The sequence below is a fragment of the Chelon labrosus genome (assembly GCF_963514085.1).
Source record: "Chelon labrosus genome assembly, contig: SCAFFOLD_31, whole genome shotgun sequence".
Taxonomy (NCBI): domain Eukaryota; kingdom Metazoa; phylum Chordata; class Actinopteri; order Mugiliformes; family Mugilidae; genus Chelon; species Chelon labrosus.
The window spans coordinates 292,080-311,166 of NW_028181545.1; the positions used below are offsets into that span (position 1 = coordinate 292,080).

Consider the following 19,087-nt stretch of genomic DNA (forward strand, 5'->3'; position numbering starts at 1 on the left):
TCTAATCAAGTTACCAAAGTTGCCAGTTGCTACCTGACTACCTCAGTTTATCCTACAAGAAATTGTGCTTTTTCTTTTCCTCTGTATGAACAAAATGAATGAATGGTATGAGAACCCTCCTAATGCATTAGTTGGATGTTTTATTCTAGTTTTTACTTTTACAACATCAATGAATAAAGCTAGTTTTCTACATGTGTGAGTTTTTGTTTCTTTGTTCCTGTTGGACCGAACCGTGACTTGTGTGGACCGTTCCACCCCTATCATTAACAGAGTTCTTGGTGTCACTAATCATTCTTTCTGTCCATACTGTCTGTGGAGACGTCCCCTTCTAGTCTGACTCCAATGAGACAAGATGGAGGACAACATCCACAGTGTTGTTGTGTGGATGAATGATTGTAAAGTTGATCTTCAACTCATCTTGTTCTTCAGCACATCCAGTCAGTATCTTTGTGTTTCCACAGTGTTTCCTGCTGAGCTGCAGTGGAGGGACAGGAACTCAAAGAGGAACTTTGATTAGTGTCAGTCAGACTGCTGAAGCTTCATATTAGTGTCAGCTGAACAGTGGAGTTGTGTTAGGAAGAGACCACTTCACAGTCAGTGTGGACAGCAGGAATCTGAAGAACTCTGTAATGTCCATATGACATGTGACTGTTGTTGGAAGACACACTTGAACATGTCAACTTGTCCTTTAACATTTGAATGACACAAACCTCCTGAGACACCAAATCCAGGAAGAAGAAGGTCCTGGAATCAAAGAACTAATCAACAGTTTGTAGTCCAACATGTGTGAGGAGGAGATATTGATCCTGTAATGAGGTCAGCAGCATCTTATTGATCTGTGTTGACATGAATAGTTGTCTGAATGTTGTGCTGACGTTTGGATGATGTCTGTAGAAGGCTGACATGATGAAGATCCACAATAACACAAGGTCAAAGTCACTCTACTCATTTTAGAGAACAGCTCATTGATCAGGACACATTTAAAACCTCAACACATCTGATTGATCATCAATCATTTCATCTTTTATTCTTTATTCAGATTGGACAGCTGCAGTTTGTCAGAGATCAGCTGTGATTCTCTGGTCTCAGCTCTGAAGTCCAACCCCTCCCATCTGAAACATCTGGACCTGAGTATCAACAACCTGAAGGATTCAGGAGTGAAGCAGCTGTGTGGTTTTCTGGAGAGTCCAGACTGTAGACTGGAGAAACTGGAGTGAGTTCACTGTCTGTTACTGTTGTAGATCTGATATGTTTAATCACCAACTGAATCTAATTTATTTTAAATAAAACTTTATTGTTCCTCAAAGTGAAGACAAATACAAACTCATTTAAATAACTGTATAATGTTGAGCTTCATTTATGGAGTGAAATTAGTCTCAAAATGGTCACAAATGCATGTTCCATGATCCACACGTGAAACATGACATTCACTAATGCGTACCTAGCTATCTGAACGTGTGTGATTGTTTTGCAAATTCACAAATCAGATGGTTCAACTTCACAAAGCTCATCCTTTTCGTTTTCAAAAGACTTCCTGTCTTACGAGTGTCTAAGCCTACGCATACGGATCAGCAGATACGGACAGATCAGGCTGCGCACGCACACGGAGTTTTGAGACTATTTTCACGCTGCTCAGATCCACAGATCCACAAATGCATGGTGCCTTTAAGTGTCACCGGGAAAATGGGAAATCTGGGCTTTGGGCCAAGTGTGCTATATCTTTCCTTTAGGGAAAATGAATCTTTACTGATATAACTCACTTCTCGTTTAGTTCCAACACTGAACTCAACAGAGGACCACGTAGATATTAATATATATTTTTAATTTAAGATTATTTTAAACATTTAAACATCTTTGGTCCAATAAGTCTTTGGTACAGGCTAAAAGCGGTTAGTGCTCAACCGCAGACAGTACCGGGACCCCCGACTAGTTGGTCTGAAGTGAGTTTATAAATCAAATATAAATGTAAATAATACAAACTAATACTTTGTTATAAACTCTGTGATAATGTTTTGGATAGATGGCGGTATCTAATGCGCTGCTGATTCCATTGCTGATAATCATTCCTGGTGAACACACACATTGATGAGGACACATTTAAAACCTCAACACATCTGATTGATCATCAATCATTTCATCTTTTATTCTTTATTCAGATTGATATTATGCAGTTTGTCAGAGATCAGCTGTGATTCTCTGGTCTCAGCTCTGAAGTCCAACCCCTCCCATCTGAAACATCTGGACCTGAGTTACAACAACCTGAAGGATTCAGGAGTGAAGCAGCTGTGTGGTTTTCTGGAGAGTCCAGACTGTAGACTGGAGGAACTGGGGTGAGTTCACTGTCTGTTACTGTTGTAGATCTGATATTAGGGCTGGGTGACAGTGTTGGGTATAGTTACTTTATAAAGTAGTTAGTTAGGTTACTACGTTACCATCAATTAAAAGTAATCCGTTACGTTACAGCGTTACCTATGAATAAAAGTAACGCGTTAGAGTACTCGTGCGTTACCAAACATTAAAAGCCGTTTGCAGCGCCTCACACATGCTGCAACTCAGCGACACAGACACACAGCCTCCTTTAAATGCACAGAGAAGTCCTGACAATGAATAACGTCAGTCATCCAACCAAATGAACTCTGCAGGATAACAATACCAGGAAAGACAGTCAGCAATATGCCACAGAGCGTTTCATTCATGAATTATGTTTTGATCAGTTAGAACATATGATCAAATCTCAGGAGTTTCATTTTGTTTGCTACTCATATACACCTACCCAGCCCAGGTAGCCTATATATGAGCACCTAACAAGATTAGGAAACTCCTGAATTGTTTTTAACCTGAATGCAGTTATGAAAGTGCATTTAATTGAGCTTAAGTAAACACAATCTGAGGTAAACAGGTAGCAGATTCACATCCATTAAAAATGAACGACCAGTCAACGATCTAACAGACATTTTTACAGCTGCCTCTATGTCAAACAAAAATGATAACAGGCCGAATAACACAAACAATAAAATGGCTCACTGGCACACAGGCAAATGACAAATAGCCTAATAGCTGAACTATGAAAATACTATTCAAGTGTCACAAGCCTAAATTCACTTTACCATCGTCCACTTCCATTTACTCTTCAAAGTAGTGATTAAAACGTAGCAGAAGAAGATTTTAGAAACGTCTGTGTGACAGTCGACTTCTCTTAGGAGTAAGAACGAGACTCCTGAGGCTGGAAAGCCTCTCCACGGGTGCACTGGAGGGTGGTGGAGTATTGAAGCCCAGAAATACTGTCTTGATCCTGGGGAACTTGTTGAACATATCGATCTCCACACCTGACTTAAAACACTCAGCAATTTGAGTGTCCACTGACTCTGAGACCTGGCTGTCCTCTGTAAATGAAAAAAAGTCGTCTCCTCCGCTGAATGAACAATTCTCCAACCTGCCTGTGATTCCTCTTCCATTTTCAAACTGTCATGTAACATCATCAGTTTGTATCATCAGATTCCACATGTACGCTTTAGTCAGATATGTGTATCTATGACAGATGGATGTTTATCTTGCTGTTCTCTTCTCTCTTTCTTCTGTCTGTACCCGGCTGGCCTTAGGCAGATGGTTCCTCCATATGAGCTGGGTTCTGTTCAAGGTTTCTTCCTGTTAAAGGGAGTTTTTCCTGCCACCGTCTCCTTCAGGCTGCTCTGGAGGTTTCAGGCCGGGTTTTGTAAAGCGTCTGGAGACGATTTTTTATTGTTACTGATGCTATATAAATAAAATTGAATTGACAGGTGCAGGTGACAGTTCCTCCAGCAGTGGATGCTCCAGCACACGGCACTCGGCAGCAAGCAGCACCTTGGCAGCGTCTTTTTTAGCCTCGTCCTTTACCCAGAGCAGTTTGAGTTTAGGAATGGTCAGTGCAGCCAGCAGGGCCTCCTTGCTGTCCAGCGTGGATGCAAAGCGTCTCTTTATGGCCTGCAAGATATAGGCGTATTGAAATTAGTTTAAAGCCTGCAGTGTAAATCTCATCAATGTTTGTTTGATATGAGCAAAAACAAAAAACAGACGAAAAAAGCTCAACTACCTCAACTATGACATCAGGCAGGCCAGATGTCATCCGGGAGAGACTGTCTTTTAGATCCAGTGTTTTAGCCATCAGGGCCTCCAGTGTCGGCAGGATAGTTCCATCAAAGCAGTTCTCCTCCCCTTGAAGAATATCCAGGGCCATGGCCAGCGCTTTGAGAATCACGCAGTACTCTTTAATAAACTGCTGCTCCCTGTCCGTAATGCACCTGATGCCCAGTTGGGTGCATAAGTTCTGCAGGTCAGTGATGGGGATGTCTATGACCCTGCACAAAGCCTCATGAAAAGAGTCCATCTGGTCGTCGTGGCAACCAGCAGCTTTCTCCTGCTGAATGTTTCCACAGTTTCTGATGCTAATGTTGATCTGCTGGCTTTGGTCCAGAGTGCTGAACATTTAGCGATGGCTCTCCTGTTACTGCTCCAGTGTCACTGTTGGAAGACAGCCATTTCTCTATGTCAGTGGTGGAGATGAGATTCAGACTGATCATACTGTCATTGCCATCACCATCACAGCTGGACAGTACATTGTTTAGATCCTCCAAAGTCACACTTTCATTCCCATCTTCCTCCTCCTCTGTTTCTGAGTCCGAGGCCGTTTTGTGAAACACCTGGAAAGCCTCAACAAAACTAGATCCATAGTCAGTGACCGTGGCTGTCACTTTCCCACCAAGGCCATATGACACATGGATTTGTTCAATCTCCCCGGCAGTTACGTCATACGTGTGCCGTCCTCTCACCCGCCTACATGCGACTGCAGCTTTCTCCAGCTTCAGAGTGAAGGGATGTATCCAGTGTGCCGTCATTCCCATGAAGCTCTTATTATTAGCTGTCCACAAGTCTGCCGTGCTAGAAACATATTCCAGATCTTCAAAGGTTGTTTTCAGTTCTTTCTCCATATCTAGGTAGGATTTGTCCAGATAGCTTGCAAAGGTTTTTCGGTCCGGCACTGTTCCCTCTGTGTTACGTGTCGTTGGGATTTTACTCATTAGTTTAGGGAAAGGTGGAGACTCCACAGTTGTAACTGGAAGCATCTCCTCAACCACATAACCGGCCACAAGCTTGTGAACGTCACTGGTAGAGACAGTTTTAGCTGAGGCTGAGCTAAAACCCAGACGCTGTTGCTTTGCAGCTGGTGCACCACCGTGGTCTTCCTCAGCAGGCTTTGCTACCAGGGTGATAGAGTGGTGCTTGGATAAAAGATATTTTTTCAAATTGGAAGTGGAATTTTTTGCCATGGACAGAAGCTTTTCACCAACGCAGAGTGAGCGTTTTACCGTCATGTTGTTCTTGTCCTTTTCACTGGTGAATTGAAAATAATGTGCGTACTTCCACGATTCAAAAGCTGTCCACACACACACACACACACAGGTAACGTAGGTCAGCAGGTCACAGACGCATCATCACAGCGCTGCTCCTCCACTGACACATCTACAGGTGGCACAGTACTGTCTGACAGAAAGCAGCTGGAGTCGGAATTTTTCTTTCCTTATCTGGAGAAATTCTTAAAGTAACGGATTACTTTTTTAAAAAAATGACGAAGATGCTGATTGCTTAACGCACGAAACTAACACGTTACATTACAAGTTACACGAAAAAAGTAATTAGAGTACTCTAATGCGATACTTTGTAATGCGTTACCCACAACACTGCTGGGTGATGTGGACCAAAAGTCATATCCTGATATATTTAGGCTGAATATCGATATACGATATATATCCTGATATGGAGCTTTTTCAGGTTGTGGATGGCTTACGACTGGGGCTTCTGCAGCGTGCAGTTTCACACACTCTTCGTACTGCAGTTTGTGCCACTGTTTTAGGTGGTGAAAAAGATTTGAAGTGCTTCCACCCTTTGCTGTATCTTGTTCATGGCACTATCTACATATAACCAGGGGTCGCGTTAGCCCAATATTTTCCATCATTGCCCGTTTTTTTTAAACTGTGACGGAAAAACCGTACGTCCCACACAAATCAAACCAACACCATCTGAAAGCCAACAAAAATCCCTACGTTTTTATATATTTTATATCAGTGTACCTCAAAAACTGTGGCCACTCCGTAAGATTGAAACCTTTTTTCTCGAATTTCTAAGACAATCTGCTCCCTTTTGGAGCCAGCCTCAAGCGGTCACTCGATGAACTGCAGTTTTTTGCACGGCCGCTCAAGCTGAAGCCTGTTTCCCTTAGTTTAGCCCCGCCCACAAGCTCCTCCATTGGCTCTGCCGTCTCTTGTGTGATTGGCCGTCCCCGCTGTCACTCCACCTTGCTGTCACACCGGTCTGCTAGTCTGCGGTCAGGAGTCCTTGTTAATCTGCTACTGTAAATTGTTCCTTTGTTCTGCCTGGGTCACGTCAGCTAGAAGGATTGGAATATCAGAGCTTTCATTTACATTAACCTTTGAATCGGTGTCCATGTGTGGATGTGTGTTTGGTAATTAGCCGCAGCCAGGATGTCTACAAAAAGAAAAGTAGACATAAGAGACTTCTTTACAAGTCAAAGTGGAAGTTCCTCAAAGAAATGCATTCCAGCCATCCTGCAACACCTTCACTGGCTCCAATAAAGCAGCAGATCCACTTCAAGATCCTCCTTATCATTTACAAAGCTCTCAATAATCTTGTAAAGTCTGTTAGTTTGATTGAAAGTGCTGATAAATCAAACTTCTCTCTGACACTAATTTCAAATCAAATGTAATACTTGACTACTTCCACTGAATAATGGACATTTGATTCAGTTTCTCTCCACCTGTGATGCCAGTTTGACCTGCCCACCACTGGGTGCTGCTTTGTAAATGAGCTCTGTTTACCATAGATTCCATAAATAAGTGTAACATTGGTGGTACTGAGTTGGAGTGAAGTTGACTAACAAGGTGAAACACAGAATTGGGTGATAATGTTTTGCTACATGCTTTACAAGCAGTCAAACCAAAAAAGGGAACATTAAAGTTAAAAGTAGCAATAGAAAACTAGAAGAACTACTAGAAAACACAGTCAACTGAAAGATTAGAGTTATTAAAAATACTTGTGCCCCCCCCACCTCTGAAATCAAAATGTGGTCCTTGACCGAAGCACTTCAACCCTACGGTACCGTCTGAGAGCTGTTAGCGCTTAAAAATCGATTATGACGGGATTTTTATGACCCTGTCAGTCAAAATGAGAGACGACTAAAAAGTCTAGCTCAACCTCTGCATATAACGTCATTTTGTTGCTCATCTGATACTTTGAATCTGAACCATCTCCAAATTACTGAGCCACTGCTTTTTCTTTTACTAACCAATTTCTCCTCCACACACTCTGCAGACGTTGTTGCTCCTCTGTGCATGAAAGAGGAGGGACGGGGGGAGCAGTGCAGAGAGCTCCGGGTCAGCAGCTTGATGGAGCAAGGATCACAGCGCTAATTTGAACTATATCCATATACCAGATATAGTTTAAATACCGTATCACATTAAAACATAGATCCATATATTTATTAATGTGATATATCGCCCAGCCCTATCTGATATGTTTAATCACCAACTGAATTTAATGTATTTTATGTAAAACTTTATTGTTCCTCAGAATGAAGACAAATACAAACTCATTTAAATAACTGTATAATGTTGAGCTTCATTCCTGGTCAACACACACATTGATGAGGACACATTTAAAACCTCAACACATCTGATTGATCATCAATCATTTCATCTTTTATTCTTTATTCAGATTGATGAGATGCAGTTTGTCAGAGATCAGCTGTGATTCTCTGGTCTCAGCTCTGAAGTCCAACCCCTCCCATCTGAAACATCTGGACCTGACTGACAACAACCTGAAGGATTCAGGAGTGAAGCAGCTGTGTGGTTTTCTGGAGAGTCCAGACTGTAGACTGGAGACTCTGGGGTGAGTTCACTGTCTGTTACTGTTGTAGATCTGATATGTTTAATCACCAACTGAATCTAATTTATTTTAAATAAAACTTTATTGTTCCTCAAAGTGAAGACAAATACAAACTCATTTAAATAACTGTATAATGTTGAGCTTCATTTATGGAGTGAAATTAGTCTCAAAATGGTCACAAATGCATGTTCCATGATCCACACGTGAAACATGACATTCACTAATGTGTACCTAGCTATCTGAACGTGTGTGATTGTTTTGCAAATTCACAAATCAGATGGTTCAACTTCACAAAGCTCATCCTTTTCCTTTTCAAAAGACTTCCTGTCTTATGAGTGTCTAAGCCTACGCATACGGATCAGCAGATACGGACAGATCAGGCTGCGCACGCACACAGAGTTTTGAGACTATTTTCACGCTGCTCAGATCCACAGATCCACAAATGCATGGTGCCTTTAAGTGTCACCGGGAAAATGGGAAATCTGGGCTTTGGGCCAAGTGTGCTATATCTTTCCTTTAGGGAAAATGAATCTTTACTGATATAACTCACTTCTCGTTTAGTTCCAACACTGAACTCAACAGAGGACCACGTAGATATTAATATATATTTTTAATTTAAGATTATTTTAAACATTTAAACATCTTTGGTCCAATAAGTCTTTGGTACAGGCTAAAAGCGGTTAGTGCTCAACCGCAGACAGTACCGGGACCCCCGACTAGTTGGTCTGAAGTGAGTTTATAAATCAAATATAAATGTAAATAATACAAACTAATACTTTGTTATAAACTCTGTGATAATGTTTTGGATAGATGGCGGTATCTAATGCGCTGCTGATTCCATTGCTGATAATCATTCCTGGTGAACACACACATTGATGAGGACACATTTAAAACCTCAACACATCTGATTGATCATCAATCATTTCATCTTTTATTCTTTATTCAGATTGATTGGCTGCAGTTTGTCAGAGATCAGCTGTGATTCTCTGGTCTCAGCTCTGAAGTCCAACCCCTCCCATCTGAAACATCTCGACCTGAGTGGAAACAACCTGAAGGATTCAGGAGTGAAGCAGCTGTGTGGTTTTCTGGAGAGTCCAGACTGTAGACTGGAGGATCTGATGTGAGTTCACTGTCTGTTACTGTTGTAGATCTGATATTAGGGCTGGGTGACAGTGTTGGGTATAGTTACTTTATGAAGTAGTTAGTTAGGTTACAACGTTACCATCAATTAAAAGTAATCTGTTACGTTACAGCGTTACCTATGAATAAAAGTAACGCGTTAGAGTACTCGTGCGTTACCAAACATTAAAAGCCGTTTGCAGCGCCTCACACATGCTGCAACTCAGCGACACAGACACACAGCCTCCTTTAAATGCACAGAGAAGTCCTGACAATGAATAACGTCAGTCATCCAACCAAATGAACTCTGCAGGATAACAATACCAGGAAAGACAGTCAGCAATATGCCACAGATCGTTTTATTCATGAATTATGTTTTGATCAGTTAGAACATATGATCAAATCTCAGGAGTTTCATTTTGTTTGCTACTCATATACACCTACCCAGCCCAGGTAGCCTATATATGAGCACCTAACAAGATTAGGAAACTCCTGAATTAGTTTTAACCTGAATGCAGTTATGAAAGTGCATTTAATTGAGCTTAAGTAAACACAATCTGAGGTAAACAGGTAGCAGATTCACATCCATTAAAAATGAACGACCAGTCAACGATCTAACAGACATTTTTACAGCTGCCTCTATGTCAAACAAAAATGATAACAGGCCGAATAACACAAACAATAAAATGGCTCACTGGCACACAGGCAAATGACAAATAGCCTAATAGCTGAACTATGAAAATACTATTCAAGTGTCACAAGCCTAAATTCACTTTACCATCGTCCACTTCCATTTACTCTTCAAAGTAGTGATTAAAACGTAGCAGAAGAAGATTTTAGAAACGTCTGTGTGACAGTCGACTTCTCTGAGGAGTAAGAACGAGACTCCTGAGGCTGGAAAGCCTCTCCACGGGTGCGCTGGAGGGTGGTGGAGTATTGAAGCCCAGAAATACTGTCTTGATCCTGGGGAACTTGTTGAACATATCGATCTCCACACCTGACTTAAAATACTCAGCAATTTGAGTGTCCACTGACTCTGAGACCTGGCTGTCCTCTGTAAATGAAAAAAAGTCGTCTCCTCCGCTGAATGAACAATTCTCCAACCTGCCTGTGATTCCTCTTCCATTTTCAAACTGTCATGTAACATCATCAGTTTGTATCATCAGATTCCACATGTACGCTTTAGTCAGATATGTGTATCTATGACAGATGGATGTTTATCTTGCTGTTCTCTTCTCTCTTTCTTCTGTCTGTACCCGGCTGGCCTTAGGCAGATGGTTCCTCCATATGAGCTGAGTTCTGTTCAAGGTTTCTTCCTGTTAAAGGGAGTTTTTCCTGCCACCGTCTCCTTCAGGCTGCTCTGGAGGTTTCAGGCCGGGTTTTGTAAAGCGTCTGGAGACGATTTTTTATTGTTACTGATGCTATATAAATAAAATTGAATTGACAGGTGCAGGTGACAGTTACTCCAGCAGTGGATGCTCCAGCACACGGCACTCGGCAGCAAGCAGCACGCAGCACCTTGGCAGCGTCTTTTTTAGCCTCGTCCTTTACCCAGCACAGTTTGAGTTTAGGAATGGTCAGTGCAGCCAGCAGGGCCTCCTTGCTGTCCAGCGTGGATGCAAAGCGTCTCTTTATGGCCTGCAAGATATAGGCGTATTGAAATTAGTTTAAAGCCTGCAGTGTAAATCTCATCAATGTTTGTTTGATATGAGCAAAAACAAAAAACAGACGTAAAAAGCTCAACTACCTCAACTATGACATCAGGCAGGCCAGATGTCATCCGGGAGAGACTGTCTTTTAGATCCAGTGTTTTAGCCATCAGGGCCTCCAGTGTCGGCAGGATAGTTCCATAAAAGCAGTTCTCCTCCCCTTGAAGAATATCCAGGGCCATGGCCAGCGCTTTGAGAATCACGCAGTACTCTTTAATAAACTGCTGCTCCCTGTCCGTAATGCACCTGATGCCCAGTTGGGTGCATAAGTTCTGCAGGTCAGTGATGGGGATGTCTATGACCCTGCACAAAGCCTCATGAAAAGAGTCCATCTGGTCGTCGTGGCAACCAGCAGCTTTCTCCTGCTGAATGTTTCCACAGTTTCTGATGCTAATGTTGATCTGCTGGCTTTGGTCCAGAGTGCTGAACATTTAGCGATGGCTCTCCTGTTACTGCTCCAGTGTCACTGTTGGAAGACAGCCATTTCTCTATGTCAGTGGTGGAGATGAGATTCAGACTGATCATACTGTCATTGCCATCACCATCACAGCTGGACAGTACATTGTTTAGATCCTCCAAAGTCACACTTTCATTCCCATCTTCCTCCTCCTCTGTTTCTGAGTCCGAGGCCGTTTTGTGAAACACCTGGAAAGCCTCAACAAAACTAGATCCATAGTCAGTGACCGTGGCTGTCACTTTCCCACCAAGGCCATATGACACATGGATTTGTTCAATCTCCCCGGCAGTTACGTCATACGTGTGCCGTCCTCTCACCCGCCTACATGCGACTGCAGCTTTCTCCAGCTTCAGAGTGAAGGGATGTATCCAGTGTGCCGTCATTCCCATGAAGCTCTTATTATTAGCTGTCCACAAGTCTGCCGTGCTAGAAACATATTCCAGATCTTCAAAGGTTGTTTTCAGTTCTTTCTCCATATCTAGGTAGGATTTGTCCAGATAGCTTGCAAAGGTTTTTCGGTCAGGCACTGTTCCATCTGTGTTACGTGTCGTTGGGATTTTACTCATTAGTTTAGGGAAAGATGGAGACTCCACAGTTGTAACTGGAAGCATCTCCTCAACCACATAACCGGCCACAAGCTTGTGAACGTCACTGGTAGAGACAGTTTTAGCTGAGGCTGAGCTAAAACCCAGACGCTGTTGCTTTGCAGCTGGTGCACCACCGTGGTCTTCCTCAGCAGGCTTTGCTACCAGGGTGATGGAGTGGTGCTTGGATAAAAGATATTTTTTTAAATTGGAAGTGGAATTTTTTGCCATGGACAGAAGCTTTTCACCAACGCAGAGTGAGCGTTTTACCGTCATGTTGTTCTTGTCCTTTTCACTGGTGAATTGAAAATAATGTGCGTACTTCCACGATTCAAAAGCTGTCCACACACACACACACACACACACACAGGTAACGTAGGTCAGCAGGTCACAGACGCATCATCACAGCGCTGCTCCTCCACTGACACATCTACAGGTGGCACAGTACTGTCTGACAGAAAGCAGCTGGAGTCGGAATTTTTCTTTCCTTATCTGGAGAAATTCTTAAAGTAACGGATTACTTTTTAAAAAAATGACGAAGATGCTGATTACTTAACGCACGAAACTAACACGTTACATTACAAGTTACACGAAAAAAGTAATTAGAGTACTCTAATGCGATACTTTGTAATGCGTTACCCACAACACTGCTGGGTGATGTGGACCAAAAGTCATATCCTGATATATTTAGGCTGAATATCGATATATATCCTGATATGGAGCTTTTTCAGGTTGTGGATGGCTTACGACTGGGGCTTCTGCAGCGTGCAGTTTCACACACTCTTCGTACTGCAGTTTGTGCCACTGTTTTAGGTGGTGAAAAAGATTTGAAGTGCTTCCACCCTTTGCTGTATCTTGTTCATGGCTCTATCTACATATAACCAGGGGTCGCGTTAGCCCAATATTTTGCATCATTGCCCGTTTTTTTAAACTGTGACGGAAAAACCGTACGTCCCACACAAATCAAACCCACACCATCTGAAAGCCAACAAAAATCCCTACGTTTTTATATATTTTATATCAGTGTACCTCAAAAACTGTGGCCACCCCGTAAGATTGAAACCTTTTTTCTCGAATTTCTAAGACAATCTGCTCCCTTTTGGAGCCAGCCTCAAGCGGTCACTCGATGAACTGCAGTTTTTTGCACGGCCGCTCAAGCTGATGCCTGTTTCCCTTAGTTTAGCCCCGCCCACAAGCTCCTCCATTGGCACTGCCGTCTCTTGTGTGATTGGCCGTCCCCGCTGTCACTCCACCTTGCTGTCACACCGGTCTGCTAGTCTGCGGTCAGGAGTCCTTGTTAATCTGCTACTGTAAATTGTTCCTTTGTTCTGCCTGGGTCACGTCAGCTAGAAGGATTGGAATATCAGAGCTTTCATTTACATTAACCTTTGAATCGGTGTCCATGTGTGGATGTGTGTTTGGTAATTAGCCGCAGCCAGGATGTCTACAAAAAGAAAAGTGGACATAAGAGACTTCTTTACAAGTCAAAGTGGAAGTTCCTCAAAGAAATGCATTCCAGCCATCCTGCAACACCTTCACTGGCTCCAATAAAGCAGCAGATCCACTTCAAGATCCTCCTCATCATTTACAAAGCTCTCAATAATCTTGTAAAGTCTATTAGTTTGATTGAAAGTGCTGATGAATCAAACTTCTCTCTGACACTAATTTCAAATCAAATGTAATACTTGACTACTTCCACTGAATAATGGACATTTGATTCAGTTTCTCTCCACCTGTGATGCCAGTTTGACCTGCCCACCACTGGGTGCTGCTTTGTAAATGAGCTCTGTTTACCATAGATTCCATAAATAAGTGTAACATTGGTGGTACTGAGTTGGAGTGAAGTTGACTAACAAGGTGAAACACAGAATTGGGTGATAATGTTTAGCTACATGCTTTACAAGCAGTCAAACCAAAAAAGGGAACATTAAAGTTAAAAGTAGCAATAGAAAACTAGAAGAACTACTAGAAAACACAGTCAACTGAAAGATTAGAGTTTTATTAAAAATACTTGTGTCCCCCCCACCTCTGAAATCAAAATGTGGTCCTTGACCGAAGCACTTCAACCCTACGGTACCGTCTGAGAGCTGTTAGCGCTTAAAAATCGATTATGACGGGATTTTTATGACCCTGTCAGTCAAAATGAGAGACGACTAAAAAGTCTAGCTCAACCTCTGCATATAACGTCATTTTGTTGCTCATCTGATACTTTGAATCTGAACCATCTCCAAATTACTGAGCCACTGCTTTTTCTTTTACTAACCAATTTCTCCTCCACACACTCTGCAGACGTTGTTGCTCCTCCTCTGTGCATGAAAGAGGAGGGACGGGGGGAGCAGTGCAGAGAGCTCCGGGTCAGCAGCTTGATGGAGCAAGGATCACAGCGCTAATTTGAACTATATCCATATACGAGATATAGTTTAAATACCGTATCACCTTAAAACATATATCCATATATTTATTAATGTGATATCTCACCCAGCCCTATCTGATATGTTTAATCACCAACTGAATTTAATGTATTTTATGTAAAACTTTATTGTTCCTCAGAATGAAGACAAATACAAACTCATTTAAATAACTGTATAATGTTGAGCTTCATTCCTGGTCAACACACACATTGATGAGGACACATTTAAAACCTCAACACATCTGATTGATCATCAATCATTTCATCTTTTATTCTTTATTCAGACTGAGTGACTGCAGTTTGTCAGAGATCAGCTGTGATTCTCTGGTCTCAGCTCTGAAGTCCAACCCCTCCCATCTGAAACATCTGGACCTGAGAAACAACAACCTGAAGGATTCAGATGTGAAGCAGCTTCTTGATCTTGTGAAGAGTCCAGACTATAAACTGAAGACTCTGGAGTGAGTAGAGGGTTCCAGTCAGTCCATGCTGCTTTCATCAGTATTGTCCTAAACACAGTTAGTATCAAAGATCCAGTGTTTCCTGTAAACCTGCAGCTTCTCAGTGAAGCTGTGAGAGGAGAATGGAGACAGGCTTCAGGATTGGACAGAAAGACAGAGAGAGAGACAACAGTCAGCCAATCAGATGAGCCAGAAGCTTGTTGTGATCATGTGTTTGAGTTGATGTGAAGACGACTGTTGTTGTTGTGTTGATGTGTCCAGGAAATAAAGCTGGATTCCAGCTGACAGCCTTCCAAGATGTATAGAGACAGTGGTGGTCATTCATCAGATCTGATCAACAACTGATCACAGCTCTGAGATCAGTCTGACTGAAGCCTGCACATCACAGAACCAGCATTACATTTAGTAACCATGAGCAGAGTCATCACATGTGTCATTAGTTTGATCAGATCTCTTCAATGACAGCCTCCATGTTTATTAGTCAGCTGATCTTTGTTTAAATGGAGCAGCAGTAAATCCATCACTAATTTATTAGTGAAATCTGCAGAGGAAACAGACTTGATGCTAAAAGTCTCTGCAGGTCTGTGTGTGTTCACTCCAACACGTTAACATGAAGCTGAAAGGAAGCTGGCTGAGCTCCACAGCTGCTCCACTGCTGCTCTGAACAGGACTGAAGTCCCTGCTGCTCTTTCTACTGGATGTGATGATGAAGGGAGACTCTGGAAACACTCCTTCACCTCCTCTCTTCTTTCTCCTCCTCTCTACAGGTGGAGGTAACAGTAAACAGGACGGTGTGTGTTGTGAGAGGATGAGCTGTGTCCTGATGATCCAGAGGTTGAAGCAGACTCTGACTGGACCATGTTACTGGGAGGTGGAGAGGAGAGCTTCATCCACATGGTCTCCATTTAAGACCATCAACAGAGCTGCACTTCAACTCTTCACAGAGCTCCAACAAATCAAGTCCAGTCCCTCATGAATGATTCAGACACATGTCAACCTGCCAGCATCAACAGTCCTTCCTGTTGTTGTGTAGATGTTTGTTCCATGTCTTCTCTTGTCTCTGTAGAAACAGTAGATTCCAGATGTTTTTACTCCTGTTTCATCCACATGTTTATTGTGTTGGAGCGAGCATCAGCTGCTTTATCTGTCATTGGTTATTGGTTGGTGAGTGTTTCCTGTTTGTAGAACTGGTGATGAACTGTAGGAACAGGTGAGTTTAGAGACTAAAAGATGATTTAAAAGCAGCTGAAGATAAAACATGAAGCTGTCGACTGTAAAGCTCACAGTCAGACCAGAGACTCCATCAGATCCATGCTGGAGCTGGAATGAGTCTTCTGCAGTTACATCAACAAATACATCACTGCAGATGATCATATATATTAGAGGTGGGACAGTTGTTCTGTGTGTACAACAGTATCACAATGGAGGATAACGTATGTGGTATTACAACGACAGAGTGCAGTAGAGAAGTAAATAACTCCATGTAAATATTGTAAAGTTTAAATAAATCATAAGTTGCCTCTTGGTAAGTGCTGTCAGATATTGAAGAGTTGTATAGTTTGACATTTGCTGTTAGTTCAAGGATTGTTGGTTTCTTTTTTAAAACTTTGGATCGATGAATATAAAGTTTGGTTAAAATAATAAACAAACTGATCACATAGAATTGTGAGGAGAGATTTCTGTCAAAGTCTATAAATCCAAGTAGTACATTTCTCCAACATCAAACTAAACCAGAATATAACCAATCAATAATGTAATGTGACAGTCTGCTGCAGAGAAATGTTGGAAGCTCACATGACCAAGATCAGTGAGTCAGTGTTTCCCTGAGATCTCCACAAAATGTCCAGTTTACATCCATGTCTCTTTTCAGCCTTTGTATATTAATATTAGTCGTGTAAAATCTGTGGTTCATTTTGATCTTATTGGTTCAACTAAACTAATGTGGTAAAAGTCCACATTTATTCCAACAAACGTTCCCAACAAAGGTAGACCAGTACGATGAACTCATCATGTCTTGTTGAAATAGTTGTTGATGATTTAGTTTCTGTTTTAGATCCGTCCAACAGTGCAGCGTGATCAGTGTTTCCTCTGGAGTCTTTTAGAAGTGGAATAAAAAACAACATGAACTGTAAATAAATAAATAAATCATTTCTTTATGTGCCATTTTGCAATGTAACTCAACTGGAATTCTACTTAATTGATGCTAAACCGTGACCACACTGAGGACTGATGCTAGTTAGCTCCTCATGCTAACAGTATGAGAGACTTGTTGTTGGGAAACACTTCCTACACCAAGCTGCTGAGAACCTACTGGATGCTTCTGAACGTGGACGGAGCCTGAGGACGTGTTTCTACACCACAGTGACGGGACACTGCTGAATGAGGGTTTACCAAACTATGTCTAACAGCACTCTGCATCCCAGGAACTGTGAGTACTGTTAAGACACTGACAACTGGATCCAAATGGGCTCCAACATGCTCCAATGGTTTGGTACCATACATCCACATCTATACCATGCTCACCCTGAAGATGACAACAGCAAATAAAATGAGTTGATGGAGTGTAATTTTTGTGGATGTGTATTTAGTTTGGGAGCAGGGAGAAGGGGAGAGTCAGCGTTTGTGTTGTGTCCTGGTTTCACCTAGGCCGGTCATAACACATGCATGCCACAAGGTGGCGCACTAGCCATTTTCTCATGGTCATGATCATCGAGTGCGGTCCCTCTCTGACTAGAGAGTCCTCCATTAATGAGTGAGCTGATGAACGTTGGTGAGAAAGACAATGTGAAGGTGGAATATTGATGATTTATCACTGCATAGCACTGTCTAATAAGTCCTTCTCTGATTAGGAACGAGTCTTGTGCATTATATTGGATGAGAGGAGCTGTTTCACCGCGTGAAGCCTCCGTGAAAACTCCGCTAAGCGTGGTTGCTACATGCTAAGAGGCTAGGCCTCGTTGTTAGCTTGTTGTGTGAAAATGCCTTTCATTGAGATACTTTTCTTAAACCAGTTGGAGCGATAGGAATGTTTCCTAATGTTTGAACCCATCGTGGTTCTGTTTGTATCATTGTGAACCGTAGAAACTGACTTTAAAAAGATCGCTAGCTGAGTTAGCATGGGGCTAACGCTACGCTAGCTCAGGTATGACTTGTAGCAGAGCCCGTCTACGGAGAGCCGTGGCACTTCCCATTAGCCCCATTGTATCGATCTTGATTGCAGTTCCATTATAATTCCACTGGAGGCGCTCGCGGGCGAGTGCAGACTGAATGGGACTCTATGGAGCTAGACGGCTAAATGTATCTCTTTCTCCTGCTTGTCGTTGAATCAACGTAGATTTTATTGTTGATTCCGCAAGTTCAATATAGATTATAGTCCAAAAGTCGAATGAATGAGTACTTATGTCTTTTCAATTTCTTACAGGTTGGGCCGTTGTTGGCCGGAACACGCTAGCATTCTGCTAATGAATGCTGATTGGTTAGTGACGGACTTGCGACTGATTACGACCAGAGACCTCGTTTGATGGCACCTGAAGCTAAAGCAGAATCAGAAACATTTTCTTAAGGAGGACTTTCTGTCGAAGTTAATTTTTGTGTGCTGTATTTATGTTTTCCTGCGGGCAGTTTTACTTTCATATCGTTATATATGTGTTGTAAAAAGTACACGGGTGAAATTGCCGTAAAGCAGCACCTCTGGCTGTATGAAAATATGTGACGTCATCACATTTTTTGAACGGATTTTTAGAACAGATAAATGAACTTAAAAATGCAATTTTCAGCTGAGTGTATTATCTTAGCCCCCCCTTTTGAATGCAACTTTCAAATTACTTGATAAAAAATTATATCCTGAGAAAAGTGGATTCTGGGGGTGAAACCCCATAGGCTCCAATTCATTCTGCACTCGCCTGCGAGCGCCCCCGCATGGACAGAGACGTGTTACTGCAGCCAGTCCAGAAACCGGAAGTAACCAGAGAGTGCCACTTCTCTTCCTATTAGACGTTCTCTGCTTGTAGCATGTAACGTGAGTGCTAACGGTGTAGCTGGCTAAGCTAACGTGTCGTTACTGTAATTGAGGAGAGAGATAGAGACGGTATATGATCCATATTTGTGTTGACATGATGCCAGGTTGTGATCATTAATAACGGAATGTGTTTTATTGAACTGAAGCTGTTTAAATATTCATGTTAAAGGTTAAAAAGAGGAGTTTAATACTGTTCATTTCTGGTTAAAAGAGTTAAAAAGAGGTTTATGCTACAGTTCTAAAGATAAATGGTGATTAATAGAGCTGTTTAAAATATAAATAGTACTTTATGAAGATAAATAAGTGCATTTATGTTCAAATCTAAGTTGGTGATGAATCATTGTTTGGTGATTCAGTCCGCATCAACGTATCAGGTCCGTTTGATTGCTCCATAAAA

The 19,087-nt window shown here is 42.0% G+C and overlaps 1 protein-coding gene across 1 annotated transcript in view; it reads left to right on the forward strand.

Moving 5' to 3' along the window:
- The window catches only part of LOC311509912 (NLR family CARD domain-containing protein 3-like), a 35,920-nt gene extending 19,159 nt beyond the window's left edge, over positions 1-16,761 (forward strand). The window contains exons 8-13 of the mRNA XM_084575351.1: positions 1,040-1,213; positions 2,157-2,330; positions 7,765-7,938; positions 8,882-9,055; positions 14,499-14,672; positions 15,440-16,761. Coding sequence (XP_084431477.1) covers positions 1,040-1,213; positions 2,157-2,330; positions 7,765-7,938; positions 8,882-9,055; positions 14,499-14,672; positions 15,440-15,449 — 880 coding nt within the window. The 3' untranslated portion in view covers positions 15,450-16,761. The remainder of the gene's footprint in view (positions 1-1,039; positions 1,214-2,156; positions 2,331-7,764; positions 7,939-8,881; positions 9,056-14,498; positions 14,673-15,439) is intronic.
- The last annotated feature ends 2,326 nt before the right edge of the window (positions 16,762-19,087 follow it).